The sequence below is a fragment of the Manis javanica genome, chromosome 7, assembly GCF_040802235.1.
Source record: "Manis javanica isolate MJ-LG chromosome 7, MJ_LKY, whole genome shotgun sequence".
Classification (NCBI taxonomy): domain Eukaryota; kingdom Metazoa; phylum Chordata; class Mammalia; order Pholidota; family Manidae; genus Manis; species Manis javanica.
Genome location: NC_133162.1, coordinates 61,036,753 through 61,064,589, shown reverse-complemented (window position 1 = coordinate 61,064,589; position 27,837 = coordinate 61,036,753). Strand labels below are relative to the sequence as shown.

Genomic DNA, 27,837 nt, shown 5'->3' with positions numbered 1-27,837 from the left:
TGTGCTGCCAGAAAACCAGTTCCATAAAGTAAGGAATCTGTCTTCTCCAGTGGAGTAAGTGCTCATTTATTGAAAGGAAGAATAAATGTAATTTCTAAAAGTGAAAGAAATTAAGAATATCAATGGATACCATTCTACTCTGAGTAGCATCCTTCCCTACGAATATCTTTAAATTTCATCCTTTGGATTCTGCACAGGCTGCATCACCTATCTAGGTTCCCCCACCACCACCACCACCACATTTCCAACCTGGAAACTCCATTCAGTTAAAATAACTCTCCCTAAGCATTTTATCTTAGACATACTTAGCACTCTCCCCTCATGAAATGCACATGATATGTGGTTCATGCTTTATTTATAGTGCTTAGAATTACATGTTTTAATTTATCTTTTTATATGTTTCTAGCCATAGACTCTACCACGGCATAACCTAGAACATTTCTTTCTCACCTTTGTATCTACAGCATCTGGCACAGTGATAGTGTATTAGCAAGCCTTCAACTAATGAAATGAATAATGCCCATTTCCTTTTACTTATGTCAAGGACTTCATAGGCTTAAAAAAAAGGCTTAATCTTATTATGTTCATAAGGTTTTTTTAAATTCAATATTCTAATTTGTGTAACTGGCTTATGATAAGTGTATAGTTCTAGAAACCAAATGCTTGAAAGAGAATTACTTAAATTTTCTCTACAGACAGCATTTTAAGCAGGCTGTAGGATAATATTTTGCAATCTAATGTTTCTAGGTTGTCGTGATGTTAAGTATGTGCACAACACACAAGCTGGAGGCTTGGGGGATAGGACAGGTTTGAGGATAATGTTGAATTTCATTGAATTTATTTTCAAGTATACTTCAACAGTGACCACTTCTGTGTTAAGAGATGTAGGGTCTGTCTCACATGCATCTGTCTCTCTAGACTATAAACCATGCAAAGCAGTAATATCCACATTTTAGTAAAATCAATTTGAGAATAGTAGCAGAATTATATTCTCATAATTTTTGCTTTCAGTATAATTAGTATATGTAGAAGGGTGGATTAGGACAACTGTGAAAATTTTCAAGCAAATATTACCAAAGTTGTAATATATTCTGTGCTCTAGGGTAATCATGATTCTTTTTCTTCTCCTAGATAGCTCCAAAGCCCTTATTTTATTCAATGGTATATTTTCAGAATTCTCTAATTGCATCGCACCAGAGATAAGATACTAGCAGAGCAAACAGTGTAAGTTTCTCGACTGATTTTTCAATGTTTTCTTAGAGAATTCTTTGTGAGGTGATACAGAGGAAACTACCATTATGTAGGTTAATACCCTAGTTTTTCTAAGTTTTTGCTTCTTTGATAAATTTTTTCTATTTCTTTTACACATTTCACTGACATTAACTCCAAGGAAGAAAAATGGTTATTCCTAAATTTATTTTTACATAGAACTAACAAAAATTCCAAAGAAGAAAATCTCGGTTTTTAAAGGTGTTAACATCCTTTGAGATGAGGCATTTTTCTACATGATTTTAGTACAAAGTGTTAGCAGATACTAACCAACAAGGATGGAATAGAAGATGCCTGGCCTATCTGATGGAGGCTGAATATTCCGGTCCTGATCAATGGCTTGGATCAGTGGAGTAACAACGATGGGGTTCAGTTCTTCCTGGAAAAAAAATTAGAGAGTTTAGTTCAGCTTCATTACTAATACCTCATGGAGAATTGCCATTCAGATATTATAGTTTGGACAGCTAGATGACATCTAAACCTTTGGTTAAACTCAAGTTTCAAGGTTTTTTAATTTAATGTGCTAGACTAATTCATTTTGAATCAAAAGAGGGAGAAAGGTGTCCTCAAAATTGAAATGAAAATACATGGTGATTACATACATAGAACTTTATATCAGGATTTTTCCTAAAAGGAAAGCAAAGAAGAAATATATCAATAAATTTTGAGTCTTCCCTCGATATTTAATCAAAATAAACATAAAGCTATCTGTCAACTATGGTTTTTTCATTTTGGTTTTAGACAAGATTTGTAAGAATATTTATATTATTTTCTTCCTAACCTGTATGTTTTAAGACTTCACATATGTTAATAACATTAAAATAAAACTTGTAAAAATTAATGCTTTAAATCAATAGAAATCAAAACCCCATCATCATAAATTTCACATAGCTAAAATTAATTACATATTATGGAGATACATACTTTTAACTTTTAATTATCTGCATGAAGGTTCTGTTTAAAATTATATTACATTTCTGTAAGTTAGTGTTTCCCAATTTGATGTCCAGTGTATTCTGTTCCACTATCAGGGTTGGTAAGCATTTTTCTGTTAAGGACCAAATAATAAATATGTTTAGGCTTTGCAGGACATGCAGTCTCTGTTGCAGCTACTTAAGTCGGCCTTTGGAGCATAAAACCCACAAGTGGGCATCACTGTTGCAGTAAAACTTTATATGCAAAATCAAGTGGTGAATAGGATTTAGTTTGTTGACCACTGTGCTAGAACATAAAGGGTGAAAAAAACAGATGTGGACACTGAACTGATAACCTTGGGAAATACTGTATTAAATAAAGCTTCAAAAAGCTAATCTGCTATACTGCAGATCATTTCAGATAAGTATATTAATTTGAATAATGACTGTTTAAGAAGGAAGTTTTATTTGCACATTTTCTACAAACACCCATTAACATCTCCCTGAATAAATATTCTTAGAACACAGTTTGGGAAATGTGGTTTTAAGTCTCTGCAATCCTCAGTCCAAATATGTAAGTGGTATTTCTAAAGGGAAATAAAGTGTACCTCAGTATCTGACAACCTCACATGCTCAGGAATGACTGCAATGTTCTTTTACATTGTTTCTTTTCAAATAACAGAACACTGAATTATATCATGCACTCTTATAATACAAAATCAGTAGTTTCTAATCTCAGCAGAAATATATATAGTGATGGTATGCTATAAAAGAAACCATAGATATTAAACTATTACGCACATACTTAGTTTTGACTAAGTTACGTTATTAAGTTATATAAGGTATAAATATGGTACTGTTATATTAAATTCATAATATTTAACAGGCTCACTTGCAGTGGTCTAAATGCTATCTATATTTTCCTAAAAATTAACAGCTCTTGGTAGGGATAACTTACTAATATTCTATTCACTTCTTTAAATGTAGATTTGGAAACATGAAAATGTTAAGTTAATATCAAAATTGCTCCATTAAATCCAGATGACTAGTATTCTCCCACAATTCAACAGCACAAAACTCATCCTAAAATCTTCCCTCCACTCCCTTTCTGTTCCTTTGTATTTCACTCTATCACCCCCCACCTCTTTCCCTCTGTCTCTATAACACACACACACACACACACACACACACACACACATGGGTATGAATGAAAGCATCTTCCCAGTAGTCAGTTTACTGTCTATGTAATACCTGTATTTTCCCCTAAAATGAAAAAAATCTGAGGCTCTTTAAAGAACTTATGTCTGAATGTAGGAGTTAAGGCTTGATCAGCTCTTCTTAGTCATTTCTCAAAGGAATCTTATTGTATCAGCCAAAGTCAGCTTACAGCTAAGGTACTTTAGTCCTGGTTTAACTAGTAAATCTGCAGTAGCTTTTCAAAGAGGGTGGTTCTACTCAGCCCTGTGTAAGTCTTCAAGTCTCAGGATTTTCCGCAATCCCAACCTACTTCCCATGGTCAGGGAAATAGACGGAGGAATCCTATTAAATAGACTTCACCTTTTTGAAATAACTACTTCCCTAGAATTTTAAAATATTGAATCTGAGCTCTTCTGTTAGGTGCTAAAGATAAAGACATCATGATATTTAAGGTATCCCTCATGAACACCTTCACTCTGCTTATTTCTGTGGGGCTGTTAAGTTACTAACACTTATGGCTTTAGTTTTGGTAATTAGTCACATAATTTAAAATCATCTTTCTGTATTATAGATAATCATTGGAACATGATTTTGTAGTTTTAGTCATTTTATTTAAAGTATCATAAATAACAGAAAAAGTAAAATAATATAGCAAACAAAACCAAGAGGGAAGGAAAAGTGCTAATTAAATTCCTCGTCTTTCATAGTTAGTTACTAATAAATATCACATAGTGAGAACTGAAAAAAAAAACTGAAAAAGAATCTTGGTAATCATCAGAAGAATTAAAAATAGAAATAGAAAAATGTAAATATCTCTGGAAGAGTGAGTCTGGAAGCGAGGGTAGGTGAGATGGAAGATATTTAATTAAAGCCATTCAGACTGGTTTGGCTATGTAATTACCATACCCTGTACTATATTTAATAGTGTAAATAAATAAATACATAAATTGTACTGGCAAGAACAAAATAAAATAAATCTCCTTGGTAAAGGCTTCAGTACATTTCTGGAAAGTTGAAAGAAGTATAGTTGTCTTAAATGACAAAAAAGTAAATTATGACTTAAAATTACCTCCTAAGTACATTTGATCTTTGAATCTTGATAACTTTTAACACTAGTAATAGAGCATTAAGGGTTATTGTGTTTTGATTAGGATGATACTGTTAAAATATTGAATATAATTTATCTTAAAGATGAAATGAACTTAAGTCAGGTTAAAAAATTATGTATGTATGTATTCATTAGAAGAAACAACATAAGTAATATGCATCATATTTTTAACTTTTCTCTTCCACTAAAATCTCTATAGTAGATATAACCAGACATTGGGAGGATAATTGATATAAGAAGAAAATCCTTGGGGAAACAACTCCTTAGAATAAGTAAGAATTTTATAGAAAAAAAACATGTAATAATTTACAAGGTTTGGCAAATGAATGTAATTCTTTTTTGTTAATTTGTATTCTAATTACCAAAACTAAAGCCATAATTCTAATTTGGTAAGAGATGATTGCTCTCAAATTAAGTCTGTAGTATGCATTACTAAAAAAATTAGTCTAGCCAGCGACACTGCCATAACAATTTCCACAGTTTTTGTAAAAAGATGCAAGTAATTAAGAAATGTATTTCTTATGAAGAACAGATTCTCTTCATGTAGATAGATATTCCTTACTACTCCTTGTTTGTGTCCTGTCCCCCTCATTTCTCTTAGTTTCTAATTTTACTGTTTGGGTTGCAGAGGAAGAATATCCTGAAGAAATTAGAAATTCACCTGTGGCTCAAATATGTTTGGGTATCCTTAAGGAAAGGATCAAAAAGTTCCTCTACAATGAAATGGTATAATTGCCATAACTACCTCTTTACCTAAAGTTTATTGGCTTTTGGGAAGAAAATACTTTATTTGCATTTATAACCCATCCCTGTTACAATTATGTTATAACTGCTCCTGACAGTTTTCAATATATTTAATTAATCAATTTGAGACACATTAAAAAATCACCCAAGCACCATAAAGCTGTTTGGTACTCTGCCTCTAAAGCAAATCTGTTTTCTTTGTAATCTCATCAATCTTAGAGAAAAAGTCATCTGTCCTGAATTCTGTTCAAGCTAATGGTGTACATAAAAAGTGCAAAGGATAGCAGGCTTGCATTTCACTGCTGTTTGGACCAAAGAGTTAAATTCCCTGATACAGTTAGTAATGGTGATTCATCCCCTAAAATGAATTAGGTCCATCTAAAGATTCATATTGTGCAGATAATCATAGAAACTATTAAACAATAACAAAAAGATTGCCTCCAGTAGAAATACTGTAGATTCCATGATTATAAAATCTGATTACCTCAATTTCAGTTCAAATTTTGTTACTGTATATACATTTATAGATATATCTGTGTATCTATGTATACAATAAATACAAATGTACCTAAGCAATCACAAAAGAAGATTAAGAAAACTGTTCTGTAGGTTTACAGAAATCCCATCTGTATGCTTTTAGGTGTTCAGGTTATTAATCTGCATGAAGGTGCATGCATGGAAAACACTGAAATTTCAGAAGTAGGATATTGTTTTAACTAGCATCAGACAAGTAAGAGTCATCGTCCATAGAACTAAAGGATTGAGCCTACATCACCCCTAAAGTTAAAAGGCTATGTAATTTATTTAATTCTTAAAGCTGTTTCGTGCATGGGTAGACTGTCTTTAAAACTTTATCCAATCTTTCCATCTTTTCTTGTTGTTGTTATCATTAATATAAAATCACATGGGCAATACTGTGGTTACTAGATTTCCCCCATTATCAAGTCCCCACCACATACCCCATTATAGTCACTATCCATCAGTGTAATAAGATGCCATAGAGTCACTACTTGTCTTCTCTGTACTATACTGCCTTCCCTGTGCCCCACCCCCTATATTATGTGTGCTAGTCGTAATGCCCCTTATTTCCCTTATCCCTCCCTTCCCACCCATCCTCCCCTGTCCCTTTCCCTTTGGTAACTGTTCATCCATTCTTGGGTTCTGTGAGTCTGCTGCTGTTTTGTTCCTTCAGTTTTTGCTTTGTTCTTATGCTCCACAGATGAGTGAAATCATTTGGTACTTGGCTTTCTCTGCCTAGCTTATTTCACTGAGCATAATACCCTCTAGCTCCATCCATTTTGTTGCAAATGGTAGGATTTGTTTTCTTCTTATGGCTGAATAATATTCCATTGTGTATATGTATCACATCTTTACCCATTCATCTACTGATGGACACTTAGGTTGCTTCTATTTCTTGGCTATTGTAAATAGTGCTGTGATGAACATAGGGATATATATGTCTTTTTGAAATGGGATCCTGCATTCTTAGCAATCCTTCCATCTTAAATAGTTTTTATTTCAGTAGTGGGAACTAATAAATATTATTTATCATACAAGCCAATGGGGCAGTAAATTTTAAAATAAACACCCATATTTGACACTTAGTAGGTTGCTTTGTAAAGCCTCCAGACTTGGTTGAGATATAGGTAATGGAAACACAGTTTGAATTCCATATATCTTTCAACACAGCATTTGTGGATGTCTCCGTATGGATGACCTACACATAATATTACACTGAACCTGCCAAACTATTTAAAGTTCAATAAAGACACTATATCTGCAAAAGTGGTCTGTAGAAAGTCTTGACCTGTTAGAGTAGAAAACACAAGAAAGAATATATTTGGAGGCAACTCTTTAAAGGTAAACACAGTTCACAGGACCATATGTATCTCTGGCATAGAGCACAACCTAAGATATTACCTTTAATTATTATAATTCTTACTTTTAATTACAGTTTTCTATTTATACAATACTAGACTCATTCATTGCATAGATTTATGGTCTAAATTTTAATCAAATAATAATCTTTGTGGTATTTACAAAGAGGATAATTATGTCAAAATAGTAAAAACTTCACAACTGTAAATATATCCCAAAAGTGATAGATTTGAAATTTTAGCAAATTATATAATTTAATGCCTAAGGTATGTTATTAAATTACTTTCATTAATTTTTATGTGTTCTTTACACTAAGATAATTCTTTTTCAATATCCTTTAAAAAATACCCAGATACACAATTTGTAGTTTTAATCTATTAAATACTTTAACAAAAGACCAAGGTTTAGACTTCACGTAAGAAAATGTACTGGACATTGCTATTCTTACTTCATATTATATTGTAAATGCAGTATTTTCCCAGAAGTTTTGAAAATGTTTATCCAGACTCTTGTTTGTTTTTATATATTAACTGACACAGAAAGGAAGAACAAATCAAGCATGCCCACACATATTCTCATATAGACACATGCACACATACACATTCCCTTCAGAGACCAAACCACCATTGCTGGTGTTTCTTTGATTTGTTTGTTTGTTTGTTTATTCAAGTGGCAGAAATATGGGATTTGTTTGAAAAGTGTCAGATATTTTGAAATATTTTCTTCCTTGCGAACATTTCAAAAAATGTAATATTAAGGTAGGTGGCATGGGCCAAACCAATTACTTTGGAATTTTTATGTGTCATAGAAGAAGTACAAGATACAATTTTGTATCTTATATTCACATACAACTTTGAAGCTCATATATTATAAGATAGTATGATGTGTTTTCAGTCTTCCAAACAGTTTTGATAGTTATTATCTCTATATCAGGAGAGCAAAGAGAACATGTGGGAAATATTCATACAGCCATGGCCCATGAAAATAACATCAGTTCCTGTTTGTCACATATTCAAACAAACAAACAAATCAGATACATCACAGAGCTGGTAAAAAATACTCACTGTATTTCCATGAGCAAACTTCAGAACTCTTTTTCAATGCTATACTCTTTATTCCAATGTGTTTCTGAACTTTTTTTCAGTCATACTTTTATCTAAGATATTTTGACTATTGTATTCAAAATTGCATTTGACATCATTTACTAATATTTTCCTTGTTTTAAAAACACTTCTTTGATCTCTTTGCCTTTTAAATATATTTATTTGCTTAGACTTAAGGTTTGCAGTTTGAGCTATTTATTTTCCATTAATGATGAAATATATGCTCAGACATATATTTACAAGGATATTTATTGTAACAATATACAACTTGCTTTTTTTTAATAAATTGTATATTGAAGTAAAATATATTATGCCATCATAAATCGTAAGTTCACAGACTGATGAACTGTCACAAGGTTATATTTCATTTTAAATACCACTGAGATTAAAAAACAGAATATTGCCAGTATCCCATTTCTTGTAGTCTCTACCAATCACTACTCCTCCTGACATCCTAGAGATAACCTGACTACTAGTATCATAAATTAATTTTGTTTTGATTATATAAATTCAATTATACTATAAAAATCTTTAATTACTGACTTTTTCATTCAATATGATGTATTACATGATATGTATGCATGTGAGAGTTCTGTACATTATTAAGCATAGCCTTAGCACATTCATTTTAATGGATGTACAGTATTCTGTTAGATGAATACCTCCAACTTTACACACTGATTTTTCACAACTAGTGATGGAATTTGGGTTGTCTCCAGTGTATGTTATGGTGAAGAATGCTACTATAAACATCTTTGTCCATGTTTTCTTACATATGTGGATGCATTTGTGTTATATATGAGAATAAAACTGCTAGATATGCATATGTTCTGGATAAGCTAGATTATTTCCAGTTTCCTAAAGTGGTTGTATCACTTTACATTCTATCATAAATATAAGAGAGTTTTAGTTGCTTCACATATTTGCCAACAGTTGGTAATTTCAGGTTTTCTTTTTTTAAGCTTGGCCATTCTGGGAGGCATGTATTATTATCATCTTATAGTGGTTTAAATTCACATTTTCTAAATTACTAAAGGTATTAAACAACTGTTTAATGATACCAGACATTTATTAAGTGTTGGATCATGTCTTTTGCCCATTTTTCTTTTGACTTATCTATCTTTTCTTACTCATTAATAAGAGTTCTTTATGTATTACAATATAAGTCTCTTGGCTTAATTTTTTATAAACATTATATCCCACTCAATGGCTTATACTTAGACCCTATTAATATTATCTTATTGAAGAGAGTCCCTAATTTTAATATAGCATTTATCCCTTTGTCTTTTTAATTTGTAGTTGACTATTTACTCTACCTGTACAGATACTCTGCCTAACCACCTGAGGTACAACGGATAACTCCTTTACCTACCTATTTCCATACAGAGAATATTATGCTCATCCATATCAAAATTTGTCAAACACTCATGCTAATTGTATGTCTGAATTTCCTTGCCCATAACTTTCTTGAGAGAAGATATAACCTTTATCCACTGTTACATCTATAGCACAGAGGCACTCAAGAACTGCTGAATCAAGAACTTCTTAGTTCTAAATTGTTAGCATATTCTTGAGCTTCATAGACCTTAGCTTTGCTCTCTGGGTTCCTGCAAGATATCCAAATATAAATACTGAGAGTTTAGGAATATCTTTTTATAACTGAGATCTTTGTGTTCACAAAGTTAAGTGAACCCAACTGGGAGGAATAATAATGCAGCCATGAGAGTGGATCAAAATACACAGACAGAGTTTCAAAGTGCTCCACTAAAACGGCCTTTTGTGTAGTACAATGAACAGTCTCATAAATATTCCGGTAGACTGAGTGGTGAGCTCCTGTACCCTACACAAAACATGCCAGACTTGCTAATGAGTAGCAGTGCAATATTTCATTACGATTTAATCCCTCAGAGCTTGAATTCTAATTTTCAAAGTGAGGTTAATAATAGCTACATTTCATAATTGGTGTCAGTATTCATTTAAAAAAGTATATAAACAAAACAGCAAGGATGCTTAATAAAAGGAAATTATTATAGTTATTAATATTTAAAATAATTTTATTATCTTTTAACTGTAACGTTGACATTAAAATTGACTCAGGTTATAAGCAGAGAGATGTAAAATTTTTCATTTCAATCTAGAAGCTTATTTGAAACACAGCCTGCACATATTCCTGAAAACATAACATTGATGTGAATTTTGAAGGTTTTATTTAGAAGTGCATAATTGATCAAATGTTTGAGAGAATGGAGGGGGATTATTTATCATTGTAATTTAATTTCAAGCTAAGATTCAGATGTAAAACCTGTAAAGCAAATTAATGACAAAACTTAAACCTAATTTTATGATAGTATATCAGGGAGTTGAATATTCACTTAAAATGAACATTTAATTTTCCTTTATTTAAAGAAAGCTTCAGTGAATCCTTTTCAATAGACTCAGACACAATACAGTTTTCATAAATGTGTAAACTCATTCTCTACTCTGTTATTACAGAAATTTTATAACTCCTTAACTTATTAATAAGTCTCAATGAAGGAGCTCACAGTCATAGAGATGGGAACTCAAAGAATACATTTCACAAGTTAGTTGATATTTTAAAAATAAAGGCACCTATCAACAAATATTAACAGGAACTCTGACAGAAAACTCACATATTCAAGTATTGTAAGTGAATTATTCAAAATTACACTCAGAGATATTCAAGCATGTGCACCTTGAATAAAGCAAATTTTGATCGATGTACAAAAGAAGAGACTGGTAGAGATAAAGGACATATTTGTATCTGGTAGAGGCTGGAGAAAATAAGTTAAAAAAAGCACACAATCAATGATAGATGACAGATGATAGGTGATAGGTGATTAACAGGTAATCAAGGGTATTTTGTGGACTTTAATAGTGCAATGGAAAACTTCTAAAGATAAATACTACAAATACTCTTTTTCTCTTTTTGATGAAAAAAATCATCCTAGGGTATAAGTAAAGAGAATTACAAAGAAAAAAACATTTAACACTTTACAACTAACTGATTGCCATTTTTAATATTTTGTTACTATCAGTATTTACCTCTCTGTGCCTATCATACTGTCTACAGAAAGACAGAATGTCTTTGTATAGACAGGTTTACCTACCCATTTATACAAATGTGGTATTTCACCCCTTTGCATAAATACATTTTTAAAAATTATTTTTACCTAATATTACACCATTGTTCTAAACCATTAAATATGCTTTAAAAACATAGTTTACAGTAATGTGCAACCTCCACTAATATTGTAAGTTAGCCTTTATAGTTGTACATTTAAGTTGCTCACATTGTTTTTGTAACGTATGTATTGTATTCATTACTATACTGTCTTTAATTATATTCATAGGTTAGATTCCTGGGTGTGGAATTTCTGAATCAAAGAATGAGAACATGTTGAGTTCTTTTGTACAAATTGCCAGATGGCTTTCCACAAAGGCTGTAATGATATATTTCCTTCCCAGTGAGGTGTGAGTGTTTATAACAGCACATACTTGCCAATATTGACTGTGATGTATGTTTAGAGCATTGCTAAATAAGTGTAAGATTTAATTTTGCATTTCTTTGGTTGGTAGCATAATGCATTTGATATATTTAACTGTATTTCTTCTGTTCATTTACATTGACTATCTGCTTTTTTAATTTTAGCATTTAAAAATTTTATTTCAGATGGTATATGTGCATGGCAGAGAAATCAACACTGTGTCATTAGTCTTATAAATATTTTCAGTTTGTTATTTTCCTTTTAATGTTATTTGTTTTTGACATCTAGAAGGTTGGCTTTTTTATGTACTCAAATATATCCCTTTTCAATTTCTGCTTAGATAGTCTTCCACTATCTGAAGTTATAAAAATGCTGAACTATTTTTACTTACAGGTATTATGGTTTCAACATTTTAAATTTAATGCTTCAATCTATCAAGAAAGTTGAACAGGAAAAACTTACATTCACTAAACTGTGGTTGGAACTTTCACCTTTTTTTTTTTTTTTAGCAGAAGTAAAACTAGTTTAAAAAAACTCTCTGCTTTCTTTCTTCTTTGTCTTAAAATGGACATCTCAATATCCTTTGAAAACTTAATGTTCCTTTGTTTCTATCATATTTTATTACACTGTTTTAAAAATTTTAATTTGCCCATGACTACAATGATTTAAAATAGAATATTTGGATTTCTTCTATTATATAAGACCTATGAAGTTTAGGATTCGGTTTATATGTGAAAACTAGATACTGGAAAGATATACAATGACTTAAAATAAGGACTTGGGCTCCAAATAATCTCACTTTATAGAAAACTAGCCACAAAACAGGTGGAGATAACTATTATGGAATGCCAAACAGAATACCATATACTTTGATTTGTTATTGTCTCTAATTTGACACAATTCTACCATCCAGTCTCAAACATACACACACACCCCACAAAATTGCTGCCCTTATTAAAATAAAGTTTGAGAATTGAGAACCACATTATTTTCTATATTTTACATTTATTTTAAGAATTATTTTACATTCCTACATTTAGTTACACACACACACATACACAAACAAACATACATATACATACAACACACATACACAAACACATTAAACTTTACCTGGTTTATATTTATATTTAATTTTGTTTTATTGATTGTAATTCTCACATCTAAATGTTATATCATTATTTATTTATTTTTAATTTCTTTTTATTCAACAGTCAGCTGACATATTTCCTTGAGTATTTTTTCACAAGAATATGTGAGTCCTTGTATACATGAAAATGAAAATTTGACAAAATTTTTGTTCCCTATTCATAAACTTTCCACCATTTTATCCCCCATTTTGATTTCTATGGAGCAGTAATCTGAGTTTTACCTAAGATTTGGTTACTTCATGCTTTTCCTTTAACTGTCGTGTCTAGTAAAAATTCACTTTTATTTTGAAATAAACAGTATACCAGTCATTTTCTAAGTACTAGTTTATTTACTTTAACTGTAGTTCATGTTTGAACGCTTTCAATCTTCAAATATAGGTGCTGTATGAACTCCTAAAGGGGTCTCCCTCCCTTCTTCCCTCCCTTGCCCCCACCCATCCTTCCTTCCGTCCTTTGTCTTTGTTACTGCACTTTCTCATTCGCCTGGTTTCTTTGTCACTACAAACTGATTCTATTTTTATTTGGCCATCTTATCTTTAGTGTTTGATTCTCTCTGTCAATTACTTTGTAGTCTGGAAGACTTCTCAAGTGCGTACGGGAGTACTGTACAATGGAAGAGTTATCTATTGTTAACCAGGGTGATACAGATTGTCTTGCCTCTCAAGATAGCTAGCTTCTGTGAGCTTCACCCTTTGCTGATCTACAAAATAAAAAGAGTGATAGTACCTTTTTTACTAAGAGGTTTAGTAATTAACTGAAACAATGCTTATAAAATACCAATCACAACCTGCCTAGCAATTTCTAATTTCTAGTATTAGTTATTAGTAGGTATTAATTGTATTGCATTTGTTTTCTGCCCCTTTAGTTGTATATTTTCTGTTTTTTATCTCTTTAGTTTTATTTCAATTCTATTTCTTTCTTTATCAGGATGATTCATATTCAGTCTCATGTCTTATATGTCCCATTCTTTATTAAGTTTTACTGGAAATGCAAACCTTTTTAAATAAATAACTCGTGTTTTGTCTAGTAAATCTTCTTGAAGAGATTTTTTTTCTTTTTATCTTGAATATAAAATGTTTTACTCCTCTAATGTTGCAGAATCTTTTGTGGGATTCACGTGTGCTTGAACTAGTGTGTTAAGTGGATGATTGATGCCTGACTGTACAGTTCCTATATTTCTGTGGTGGGGACTTGAAAATCCCCTTTCACCCTATCTGTACTTTTTTTCACTCTCTTTCACGACTATCTTACAGTAGTCCTGGCAAAACTCAAACTCAGAGTCCTTGTTTCCCGTGTTGATGCAACTTTTCATTTCTTTGTGTCTCTCCATCAGTATTTCGGTAAGGCACGGACAAAGATAAGGCAGGCAGCCAAAGCTACCTGCCATTTCTATCCAGATCTTTCTACTCTAGGATTTTGAACAGCAAAATGTCAGGGTAAAAGAGGTGTCAGATAAAACTATGTGTTCATCTGTGAATAAGACTAACAATTTGCGGGAAAGACTTCTCTAACTTTTCCAGACAGAAGAATAATTGCTTTTTCCTCACTATTCTTGTACCTATAAGCTTTAACCTGCATTAGACCCTTGCTAGAACTCTCACATTCTTCTTCAATCTGAGTATATTATAGAGCAGTGCAGTCCAGAGGAAAGCATGGTGCCATCAGAGCTTGAAGGCCAAGATAGGAAACTGGGTTCCAAAACTTATTAATGATATGAATATTGAATCATTCTAAAATTCATCATTCTAAGTGCATAAAAATAACATTAGGTTACACTTAATTGTATCAATCAAATTGATGTACTATCGCATCAATTTAATCACAGGGGCAAACCTTAGGGAAAAAATGGTGATAACATTTTATTAGGAGTTGGGTTACTGGAGAAAAATGAATTTTAAAATCATAATTCAGAGGTAGAAAAATGAAAAAGAATAAGAAATAGAAAAAAATTGGAATTAATTCAGTATTTTTATATTAATGTTCAGATAATAATTAGACCATTCTATATGAGAATATCAAAGTTACTGCATTTTTCCTATATCTTTTTGGCTATGTTTTATAACACCAATCTGTCACAAAGTAGCCTATACTAATAGTTATGATAACAATAATATCCTCCACTAAGCACATTGCCTGGCAAACTACAGATGCTTCATGAACATTGAGAACATTAAAAAATTTGTGACAGCAGTAAATCATATCTTTTATTGACTTATAGTTCTATATAATGCATAGCATTAAACAATGAATAGTTGCTCCACAAAATGCACTCTCTCACAATATAAAGTAATGAAATTTTTAGTGTAAATTATGGAATCATCTGAATTGTTTGCCACAAATATGAACTCTATCATTGTATTTAACTTCTGTATTTGATCCTCTTGTTTTCAAATTCTACTGTTAAAGATGTTATTGTGAATTGGAGTTTGTTGGAAATTCAAATTTCAATCAGAAAGAATTTCATGATTAGATGCCTTCTAAGAAGATAGATATGTTTGTTGTAGAACATTTATTATTAAGAGTAATAACTTAGAGCATTATTTAGATATCTGAGCATTATATGTTCCTTTCTACAACCTATTGCCAAATGAAGATGTAAGAACATCCACAAACTATTCACTAAATGCAGAAATATGAATGTGTTTGTTGTCTTATAAATCTGCACCAGTGAAGAAAAGACATTAGTGATTAGTGCCTTGATTTTATATATACAATTGAAACTTTAGGAATATTTATTAAAATAAATATGCCATCTTACTGTATTGATATTAAAACATTCATGTTAAATAACTACAAATTACATAATATAAATGAATTTTCCTTTTTATGACTTGTTTGAAAAATATTGTTTCAATGTGTTTTAAACTAAAGATATCAAATACTGTCTTTTTAATTTAGTAAACATTAAATTAGACATTAAATGCAAACTAGAGACAAAAGATGTTAATGTCATATTCCAGTTATATTTCATCTGATATATGGAAATTTTTAAACATAGAATATGTTTGTGCATCAGCTTTAGGGAAAGCATACTAGTGGTAATTATACCCTGACTCCTATTTCACTTTGTAGAAGCATTTCTGAAATTAATAAAACAGGGAATATAACTAAGTAATTTTGGATGACCAATAGCACATATATACATATATATATATATAAAATAATACATTATTATTACCCCCCAGGCATTGAAAAGATCAAACCTATCCTCCTAGATGTTGATTTGGAACACAAACTACCTTAAACTTTTGATCTGTCTCTAGTTATTGAAGGTGGATGAAGAAAAAGAAGCATCTTCTTGTCTCCAACAGGGCCCACTCTCTCACCCCAAAGTTACTCTGCATGACTTAACAACAAAGAAGAGAATTCGTAAAGATGATGCAACCCTCCTCTTGGCAAACAGAAAATTTATAAAACAACACGAAGATGGAAATGCACCCCAGGATAACACTAGTACAATAAAGTTCTAATACACTGTAGAACTCATATCACCTGAATGTCCTGAAAATGTAAGCTAAGAAAAAATAAAGATTCATTTCTTGGATAGATATAACTATCCTGTTATATCTTGGTGGAACTGTGTCTCTCTCACAAACAGTATAAAACAGTTGGCAGAGCATGTGAGGTAACAACCTATAGCAAAGTTTTCCCTGTACTTTTAACCCAGCAAGCTTCTGAATGAGAATATGAACTTCCCCAAATAAAACTATCAGCCACACTTAAATCCCTAGCCCACCGAAGGACCCTGGAAGATTCAGCTCTTTTTGTGGAAGCTTAAACTGAAACACTTGGTTTTAAGGTTTGAAAGAAGTATGACCCAGGCTTGTTTTCTGACTTCTATTTTGTCCTTGCAAGAGAGGCTGCTACTTTAAACCACAACAGGGGAGCAGTTGATAACTCTGGATGCTGATGCCTGTGGGGCACTGATAGATGCTTCATAAATCTTCCTCAAATGGTATTCTTGATATTTGCCCATAGGGTCTCTGGAAGCATACTCGAAACTTTTCAATTTTTCTTCAGAAGTTCAATGTAATAGTTTTTTCTCTCCCATTCCTGCTTTGATAACAAGTATGTCTTCTACATGGGATGTACTTATTTCCCACTAAATTGATATTTTTCAAAGTGTGAGCACCATTACAATTGTAGCAGTGGATTTTGTTTTAAAAAAAAATCACAGCTGTTGGGCCGGACTGCAGAGAGTAAATATGATGGTAATACACGAGGCTAGCCCTAGGTTATCTGCATTGTGGAAAAGCAACTCAAGAAACTTACATGTAGAATAAACATGTATGAAAAACCACTTGTATATAAACTTCTAACCTCTTCTGACAGTCTTTCCCAACTCCTGACTTCTCTTTCTTTCTCCACATTCTTTGAAAAGAAAGAGACGGGAGGCAATGCCTCGCAGGATGTAGTACAGCACATGCCCACTTCCTCTATAATCTGAATGAATGATTCTTTACACTGTATTTGAACTTACATTGTATTGGCCAAATCTTATCACTTAGGATTTCCTTAGGTGCTCTTTTATTTTTATTGTTGAAAACCATAACTATACTCTTGTGAAGACGTATTTCCAAATATCAAAATTTGAATATTTGGAAAGCCCACTTGTAGAAATACTATTGCTAAATTTATTTCTAAAACTACTGGTTGAAAGTAAACTACTCAAACTAGTAAAAATGTATCAGAAGATATCCACAGACCCACAACTTAACTGAAAGTATGTTATTTTTCAGCTTAATTCAATTAATTGGTAAGCAAGCACAGCAGTAAGTAGGCTGTAATTAAATATGGAGAAAAAGGGAAAAGTGGAATTGCAGAAGAAAATTTGAACTATCCCACAATGATCTAATAAAGAACAAGAAAATTAATATTGTTTTAAATGAAAGGGAACCAGATGTTCAGCTTTATTTACTCAGAAAATATTTGAGATAGGTTGTCCCAACCAATTAACCTACCGTTACTTATTGTAAGAAAGGGAAAAGATGGGAAGCAGAAAAATACTTACTAAAATTCTACTTGTGTCTGGTTCTATATTTAATTTTCACAATACTATTGTTATGAAATCTGTCAGAGGCCTTTAGAATGATACAGCGTGACTCAGAATCTAACTTTAAAGCCTATGTTTTGGGGACATTTTGACTTGTCACCATTATATACGTAAGGTCAAGGTTTCTGGTCCTCATTTACCCATCTGACTGCACCTCCCACTTCTGTGTTTTTCATTCCCTGTACTCTAGCATCTCTGGCCTTTTAAAATTTTTTTCCAAAATTTGTGTTGGCAAAATCAAACATGTAGTAATAAGAGTACATTTGTTTGGTAACAGAGGTCTACAAACGAGAATGGAATTATTTTGGGGTGGGGGAAAGATAAGATTTCATTCAATTGGTGTTCAAAGCTAGTGTTCTCTATCATCAAATAAATTGCAAATGTTCATCTGTAAAAACATTCTTTATTCATGGGCCCAATAAAAACAGGCATCAGTCCATCAACTACAGTTGGACTGTACTTTGCCAATCTATCCCCCAGCTTCTGAGGTCTATATTGTGAAGCTTGGTATTCAAAGGGTTTCCATGATTTGACTACAGCTTACTACCTTTCCATTCATATTTCTCATTACTTTCAATCACATTGTGCCCTGGTCAAACTATTTACCATTCATAGTAAATCACTTACCTTCCCTAACTCCACTCCTTTGTTTAGGCTCTTCCATGATTTCTCAATATCAAAACAGTTTAAGGACCTGCTTGAATGGCTTCTCTTTTCTGAGGTTCTTCCTGTACTTCAGCTGGAACTGATCCTTTCTTCCTTAGAATATTCATAAAACAGCTATTGCCTATTTCTGATCATTTGTACATGTTTATTTCTTATCCCAGATTGTGAGATTGGTGAGCACAAGTACTATGTCTTGTTCCATTTTGTGTCACTTCAATACATAATATGAAGAGATATTCAAGAGATATTTGTAGAATTCATGATTAAACACTGAGGGCATGTGCTTGTTTCTCTCACTGGACACTGACAGATACAGTCTAAGTACTGTATACAAATGGAGAATGAATGCCACTCAATCACCCATGAAAGTACAAAGAAGGAGACTAAAAAGTTCCTGAAATACTAAGTTAAATAGTAATTTTCCACATAATTTTTATTTTTCTTATTAAAATATGCCAAATGTTTCCATTTCCAAAGTTTCTGTGTCTGCTCTTTCTTTAGTCTACTATCTACAACCTCAGGTCTCAATGCAAAAGCCCCTTCCTCAGAGCAGCCATCCCTGACCACTCTAACAAAACCCCTTCATTCATTCACATTCATGTTATTCACTATGTTCTGTTCTCCATAGTATGTATCAGTGTCTGCATTTATCTTATTTATTGAAATTTTTAATTTCTGTCTCTTTCTCCTAAAATGTAAATTCCCTGAAGGTGTATGATCACAGTTTCTATATCCCTAGCACCCAAAAGACTGTCTTGCAATGAAACCTTTCTCTCATTCCCTCCCTCTCTCTTTCTCATTCTGATAGATGATAGACAGATAGATAGACAGAGGACAGACAGAGATGTGGTATGTATCTCTCTATAACTGACGGACTGATTCTTTTTTAGATGATTAAAAAGACAAAAACCTCCCTTGTCAAGAAGCCTAAAATATAATTGTGAGAAAAGATGACTTAATACATAGTGTAGCTAATAATTAAAAGCAGTGTATCCTATATGACATTAACTTTCTACTGAATTACTCAGAAGGCAGAGAGTTTGGTAATAACTGTGAACCTGAAAAATGTGAATATTATCTCACATTTCTGCAGAGTTTTACAGTGTAATAATTTATTTCATTTGAGTCTGTCAGAGCAGTGTAATGTGGAGGATTATCCTTTTTTTTTTTTTTTTACAGAGAAGTTAAATGACATCAACAACATAAACCCAGTGATAAGATGTGGTTCCCTAAAGAAGACAGAACTTGTGGGAAATATTATCCATTTTTGTTTATTCTTTTCATAAATATAGACCTACTCTTACTTTAGAAAATTAGGCTAAATGAGGAGTTAAATGTAAAAAAAAAAATCTACTGTTACAACATGCATGGTATTTGTTGGTATTTAGCTTGACAAGAGAATCAGATTATTTCCTAAACTAGAACATTTGATTGTTTAGATGTATACAGGTGAAGGGTATATGCATATGCGTCAGCATATTCTAGTAAATCAGTGGCACTAGAGTAAAATGTCATATAAATACAGTTAGCTACTGATTTAAAGTAAATTATACACTGAAAGAATTTTCAAACAACATACTTGCCAAACTGACATTACATGTAAAAAACCCTTATTTGTCAATTTTTTTAAAATACAGATAATCAATTAAGAAGTACTGAGGATCAGCTTTTATAGAGCTATATGCATAGTTCTGTGCATGATGAGGTCTGGCCTAGAACTGACCGAGTAGATGACATCTGGTCAGTATTCAAAGAGCTAGGGAGGAAAACAATGTCATGTTTCACATGTAAAAGATAATTGATAAATTGGTAAATTCATAGTCTCTTGGTGGTTCTTTTCATTTTGGGGACAACTTTCTGTATTCTAATTTTTACCCATTATTTCAGAGCCATTTCCGCCAAGTGATGAAAAAAACTAGAGATGAGGTTGCTTAGATACACCAAAGCCCGCACAGGCACGGAGAAGCTGAAGATCAAAGAGGAAATTAGACTGATGTCAGGTTCTTGTTTGAAAACAGAATTTGTTTTGCTGATGGAGTAGGAATATATGGACAGTCAAGGAAGGGAAGACATTATTTTTGGTACAGAATGAAATCCATTAAAAAAGGATAGATATAAGGAAAAGCACAGTGAATATTATTATTATAGTAATAATCCACCTAGAATACACAGATATGAACCTAAACATTGACTATTTCTTCTACCGAAATGGATCAATTGATAGTTTTAATTGAGGAAAATCCCCAAACTAACCTAAAAATAAATGATTGCTAAAGAACAGCAGAATTACATTATATCACTGATTCAGGAGCAGAGCCAGAAGTACAATGGAGCTAAATCCTGAGCTCTCTATATAAAAATAACCTTTGTGTAGAAAGTGAACAACACAGGTATCTCCTTAAATTTATACTTGAAATACTTGTTTCTGTTCTTAACACTTTCCTAACAAAAAATAATTTGTTAAAAAGAAATAAGCACAATTAAATAATAAGAAACAATGCAAGTCCCAAAATTAATTTTTTGATAACTCTATAGCCTTATTTCTCCCCAAATCTTAATCTTACCTAACAAATTCTATTAATGCTATAGCTCACAGTATAAAATTTTGATATAAAACATTAAAAAGCTCTTTTCTTTCCATTTATTTGTGTTTCTTACTTTGTGTTTATATCTGTTTCTTATTTCTACTTTATATAAGAAATATGTGCTCCCTAAATAAATGGATACCTTTTCTTTTGCCAAGTATTCTTTACAACTTTCTTATTCACTTCAATCTTATAAAATACATGCATGAAAGAAAAGCTTCTTGAGAAATTGTAGAACTTCTGCATTTGAGGAGACAGTGACCTAGAATCACTTTAAAAGTAATCTTCATCATAATGGAATGATACAGGAGGGCAAAAAGTTTTACTTTTAGAAAATAACAAATTATACTAATAGTTCATGACTAAATAGGTTACAGCCTTGGATATAAAATCACTTTCAAAGCAAGTCCTCTTGCCAATGTATTGAATTCTTCACTTGCCCCTGTCAGAGGTCACCTCAGATTTAGCTGGAGTTGTGTCCTGAGGCTCTGAATCGGTTCAGAATCAGGATGCATCTTGTTTGTGGTAGCAGCATAGACAGATGAGAAGAAATTATCAGGTATAGTACAGAGGCGTCAAATCAAAAAGTAAGAGTGGAGGGAATGTAGACATTTCCAACTGATCAGGAGAATAGAAATCAAAGCCAAAGTGAGATGGAGACAGAGAGGAAATGGTAAGAGAAGAGGGAGGAATTGAGTAGCGGGAGAGTAGCATGGAGTAGTGCCTAAATAAAGTTTAGCAAATCTTTATGACAGTTCTTATGACTCTTTCCACTAATTTGATGGACCATCTAAACAAACCAAAGTGGAATGGACATGGGCATTACAGATTGATTCTTCTCTGGTGTTTTCTGAATTCAAGAGGAATCTGTAGGATATAGGCTCAATTTGTCCTAGAAACTCATTTTCTATGCACCATTATTGTAAACTCTACCACTTCAGAAATCCCTGGGCCAAAGAATAATAAACCTGGCCAATAATAAGTCTTATACCTTTCCAAAGATCAAAGAAATGAAAATGATTATTTGTATATGAAATATAAATATGATCTCAATCTAGACTAAAATAAAAATTGTCCTAAGAATTGTAAGGATTAAAATAGACTTTCCATGAAGTCTCAGGAGCATGACTGTTAAATTCATGCCACCAGAAGAAAGCAAGAGCAGAAATGATTCATTTTAAAGGATCATTACTTACATAATGCCAGTAATTACATTTATAAGTAAAATAAAATCACAATAAACCTTTAAACAAATACTGATGTTAAAATAATATTTAAAAATACAATGAATACCAGAAGGCCATGTATTAGATTAACTTGATGTGTTAAAATTTATTACAGTTTAACGACTATTATGATATATATACATGTCTGTTCCTGGGAAACACAATAGAATCCTATTAACTTTTTGAAATGCTTAATTTATATGTAACCCAAGGCTTACCAAATTAAGGTCACTGCATTCTTATGAATCTTAGTAAGTTTCTTTGTTAATATAACATTTGACATATTCAGATAGGCCATCATATCATTACCTCTTTTTCCTCAACATTTAAAAAAATTATTATCATTTTTTATCTTAGTAAATTCATATGAACTTCCAAAGCACTCTCAATGATAATTTTAGGGGGCCTCTTGTACTAATTCTTATGTTCTTAAATTTTCAAATAGCTTCAAAATTGCATTGTTCATAATGATATCTACCATTGGTTTTGACAATTAACCTTCATTATATTTAACCAGTTATTTTATTTATGGTTAATAATGACTATTTTTGTGGTCTTAGAATTTTAGAGACAAAAAAATGTACAAAATGTTTGGAAATCATTTACAAAAACCATAAATAAAATTTTAGATGAAAATATACATCACTACATATAAAATATAAACTCTATGAGATTTAATCCATAATTAATGGTAACATGGATAACCAATAACTATTAAAAAGATATATAGATTTTTAGTTACATAATAATTGAAATGTTTGTAGAAATCCCCCCACATATTATAAGTGAAATCAATGAGTAAATTATAGATTACAGAAAATATTATTACCTATCAGAATAAAGCCTAATACTTACAATAATATTAATGTAAATTTAATAATAATTGTAAGACTCCACATAGAAAAGGAGAAAATAATCAATTGGAAAAATGTGCAGAATTGTTAATAGACACAGATGAGTAAATCATATCATTTGTAAATATTTGAAAAAAAATGCTCAGACACATTAGATGTTTGGATATAATGGGTGCAAATATTTTTTTTTTAAGTATCAGATCTATACCTGAGAAACTATAGGAATTTTAAACAGGCATTTCCTAAAAAGAACAGAAAGATATCTAAAAATATGTATATAATAACTCTATTCTTAAGAAATACATACACACATATTACATTTTATTTTATGAATATTAAAAATTGAATTTCAGTGGAGTGAGGTGGAAAAAATTGTGTAGTAGGAAGGCAAGGTGGAAACCTCCTTCCACACACACACCAAAGAAGCAACTACAGCAAATACAACTAACCCTTAAATGATCTGAAGACTGCAGAACAGACTACCTACACCTGGTGAAGAAGAGAAGACCACATAGAGGAGGGTAAAGTGGCAGAACCACAATCAGTCAGGACCCCAGCTCTTCCCCCACCTCAGCCCACAGGCAGGAGGGAGTGGGGCAAGGACAGGTGCTCAGGAACTCTGCACACCTGGCCCTGGAGATCTGCTCTGGGAACACAAATCCAAATGGCACTGGGTTCTGGTGATAAATGAGAATGGACACCAGGGAGAATTTGAGCACCTGGGAGGCTGAGACTCCAGCCACCTGTGGAAGACAGTCATGTTCTGCTGGTCCAGGTAAGACCCCAAACGAGGCAGCAGTTTGAAAGACTTGCCAGTAGCAGGAAGTGTACCAGAGGGGTGGGTGTTGGATGGAGCACTCTCCACAGGAAAAAGGGCAGGTGGATGAAACTTCTCCAGCCTTCCCTCTGTCCAATGGGTAGGGCACTCTCAGAAGCACCCCATGCTCCATTCCCCTCACTGGTGGTTCAGCCTTGAATTGCTTCCCTGTGCATGCACCCACCCGCTTGGGTCAGCAGCATCAGACTTTGCTGCCTGGGAAACAGAGGACGGCTTTCATCACTTTCTCAGCCTTGTCTCAGCCCAATTAGAAAGGCATCTGAAGAAGCCAGCTCCAAGTGCTTCTTCCTCCTCCCACACAGCCCAGCACAGTGGTGTGTACACTGCCACTGCTGCCTAATCATGCACCTGTGCACACTGCCACATGGCCGTGGCAGAACTCACCACTGCCATGCACCTGCTCCAGAGCCTCAGGACTGCCCACACACCCTGTTGATTCTGCTCTGGAGCACATAGTAGGTGGCCCCACCCATAATGATCCCAGCAGAAGCTCCACTGCTTGGCTCACAAAGGGCAGGCTGAGGAAAATCTCTGTGAGCAGCAGACTGTGATAGACCACCTCGAACACACAGACAGAAAGATGGTCCACCCATTGCCCACCAACAGCAACTGGGGCTCCACCACAAAGGAGAACCAGACCTGGAGAGGAAAGAGTCTTGAGCTTCTGGGCACCACAGGACACCTTTTTCATAAAACCGTTACTATGTAGACTAGGAAGCACAGCAGATCCATCTAACACAAAGAGAGAAACATAGAAAACCTGACAAAATGAGGAGGCAAAAAAATTGTTCCAAATAAGACCATGGGGTAAGACACCAGAAAGAGGGGTAAATGAAACAGAGATCACCAATCTCTTCAATAAAGATTTCAAAGTGAAAGTCATAAATATGCTCTCTGATTTGCAGAAAAGTATTGAAGATCCCAGGGAGGACTTAAATAAAGAGATAAATGCTCAGAGTTGAAGAATACAGTAACTGAAATGATACATACAATGGAGCAAATGAATAGTAGAGTGCTGCAAGTAGAGGAGACAGTAAGACAGAAATTGTAGAAGAGGAAAACAATGAAGCTGAGAAACAGAGAAAAAAAAGAAGAACCTCTAGTAATGAAAGAATGCCAAGAGAGCTGTTTGACAACTCTTAACAAAACAATATTATCATAATAGGGGTACCAGAAGGAGAAGAGAGAGACAAAGGATAGAAAGTATCTTTGAATAATTGTTGAAAATTTCCCTAATCTGGGTAAGGAAATAGACACTCAAGTTATGGAAATGGGGAGAGCCTCTAAAAAAAGGAACCTCAGGAAAGCAACACCATGACAAATAATAATTAAAATGACAAAGATTAAGGATAAGGAGAGGGTACTAAAAGCAGCCAGAGAGAGAAAAAGATTACTGATAAAGGAAATCTCATTAGGCTATCAACCAACTTCTGGGCAGAAACTTTATAGGCCAGAAGAGAGTGGCAAGAAATATTTAAGGTATTGAAACAGAAGTAATTGCAACCAAGAAGTCTCTTAGTTATCAATAATGATAGTTCAGCAATATTATTATTCACATTTGAGGGAGACATTATATTTCTCAGATATATGCAGGCTGAAGGAATTTATAACCACTGAACTGGCATTACAGGATATGGTAAAGGGACTTCTGTAGATGAAAATGTTCTTAAGCCTAAATAGCTTTCAACAGTTAAAATAAAGGTAGTAGAGTAATTACCAAGCAAATACAAAACTAAAGCAAAACAGAAGTAGTAAAACCAACCATACACAATAACAGTCAAGGGATACACATAAAAAATGCAGATTATCACATCTAATACACAAAATATGGAGAAGAAAGAAAGAAAAATGTACTTTTGCATTGTGTTTGAAATAGAACAATTGTTCACTTAATATAAAATCTTATATAGTTAGGAAGCTACCCTTGAACATCATGGTAACCGTGAACCTAAAGCCTATAGTAGATACCAAAAAAATTTAAGAAGAGAAATCCAATCACAACACTAAAGAAAGTCATCAGATAACAATATAAGTGTATAAGAGAAAAAGAAAGGAACAGAGAGAAACTATGAAAAAAAAACACATAAAAATTAATAAAATGGCAATAAGTACATACTTATCAATAATCACCTAAAATGTACATAGACTGAGTGTACCAATCAAATGACAAAGAGTGACAAAATAGATAAGGAAATAAGACTCATCTATATGCTGCCTACAAGACACTCATTTCAGACCCAAACACATAGACAAACTTAATGTGAAGGGATGGAAAAAGATTTCATGCAAATAAAAGGCAGAAAAGGACAGGAGTAGAAGTACTTACATCAGACAAAATAGACTTTAAAACAAAGAAAGCAATGATAGACAAAGAATGACATTACAAAATGTAAAGAGATCAGTCTAACAAGAGAATATAATGATTACAAATACCTATGTACCAAACACAGAAATACATAATATGTAAAAGAAATACTAACATAATTACAGGGGGAAACAGATTGCATGTCATTCATTTTAGGGGACTTTAACACACCACTCACATTAAGAAATAAGCCATGCAGAAAACATAAACAAACAAACAAATAAAATAGAGGCACTGTAGACACATTAGATTAGATAGACTTAACAGATATCTGCACAATGTTCCTCCCAAAAGCAGCAAGACAGACATTTTTATTAAGTGTACATGGAACATTCTCCAGAACAGATCACTTACAAGGCCACCAAAAGAGACTAAATAAATGCAAAAGATTGAGATTGTATCAAGCAACTTCTCAAGTATGAAACTAGAAGTAATTAAGATTAAAGATGGCGGCAGAGAGGTGAGACAGAAACCTCCTCCCAAAACCACTTATAATATGAAAATAGAGCAAATACATCAAATCCTGAAATAGCAACTGGAAAGAAGGCAGCAACAGACTGTTTACACCAGGGGAAAACCAGCAAACCTCAAGAAAAAGGGTAAAGCACCAAAACCATGATCCAGAGGTACCAAACCATTCACCCATCCCAGCTCACTGGAGGGAGGAAGAGAAAGGGAGCAGGAGGCTTAGGATGCTGAACACCCAGCCCTGGAGGTCTGTTCTGAGAGCACAAACCTATATTACATGGTACTCTGGAGATTAGTGGGATTGGACAGCTTAGACAGGTGGAATAGTTGGAGAGACTGAGATTCCAGCTGCTTGTGGAAAACAGGGATTCACATTTGGCCACTCTGGGACAAAAGAAAGGCAGGCAGTCTAAGAGACTTCCTAACAGTGAGAGGGCTGCCGAATTGCAGAGAGCTTACTGCTTAGGAGAAATGACAGGCAGACAAAATTGTCTTGGCACACTCTGCCCAGCAGGTTGGGAACTTCAGGTACTCCATTCCCCTGGCAGGAAAGACAGTGACAAGGCCCCCCACTGGAATAGGCAGGCTGTTTTCCCTTCCTTTTGGCTGGCACCAGCTTGCAAACTGGCTGCCCTCACTGTTAAGCCAGGCTAGCCAGGGGGTGGTCCCACCTAGGGCAGACACAAGTCCAAGGATAGAGGCTTCTCCCTGAGTACACAGCCCACTGACCCTGGCAGTGGAAAGAGGCACTGCAGCTGGGAAGCAGGAAAGAGCTCTTTCCTCCCAACAGACACGAGCGCCGCATGCCTGCAACCCCCTCCATCGCCCCAGGGGTGGAACACCTCCAGAGAGTAGAGCTTCTGGGCACTAGAGGCTGCTACTTACAAATATGAAATGTCAAAAGAACCTGGT

The 27,837-nt window shown here is 33.4% G+C and overlaps 1 protein-coding gene across 4 annotated transcripts in view; it reads right to left on the bottom strand.

The window, feature by feature from the left end:
* Positions 1–27,837, bottom strand: part of PCDH15 (protocadherin related 15) — a 1,663,341-nt gene that overhangs the window by 361,123 nt on the left and 1,274,381 nt on the right. For all 4 annotated transcript variants that reach the window (XM_073241042.1, XM_073241040.1, XM_073241039.1 and 1 more), the window contains one exon: positions 1,540–1,648. In XM_073241042.1, coding sequence (XP_073097143.1) covers positions 1,540–1,648 — 109 coding nt within the window. The remainder of the gene's footprint in view (positions 1–1,539; positions 1,649–27,837) is intronic.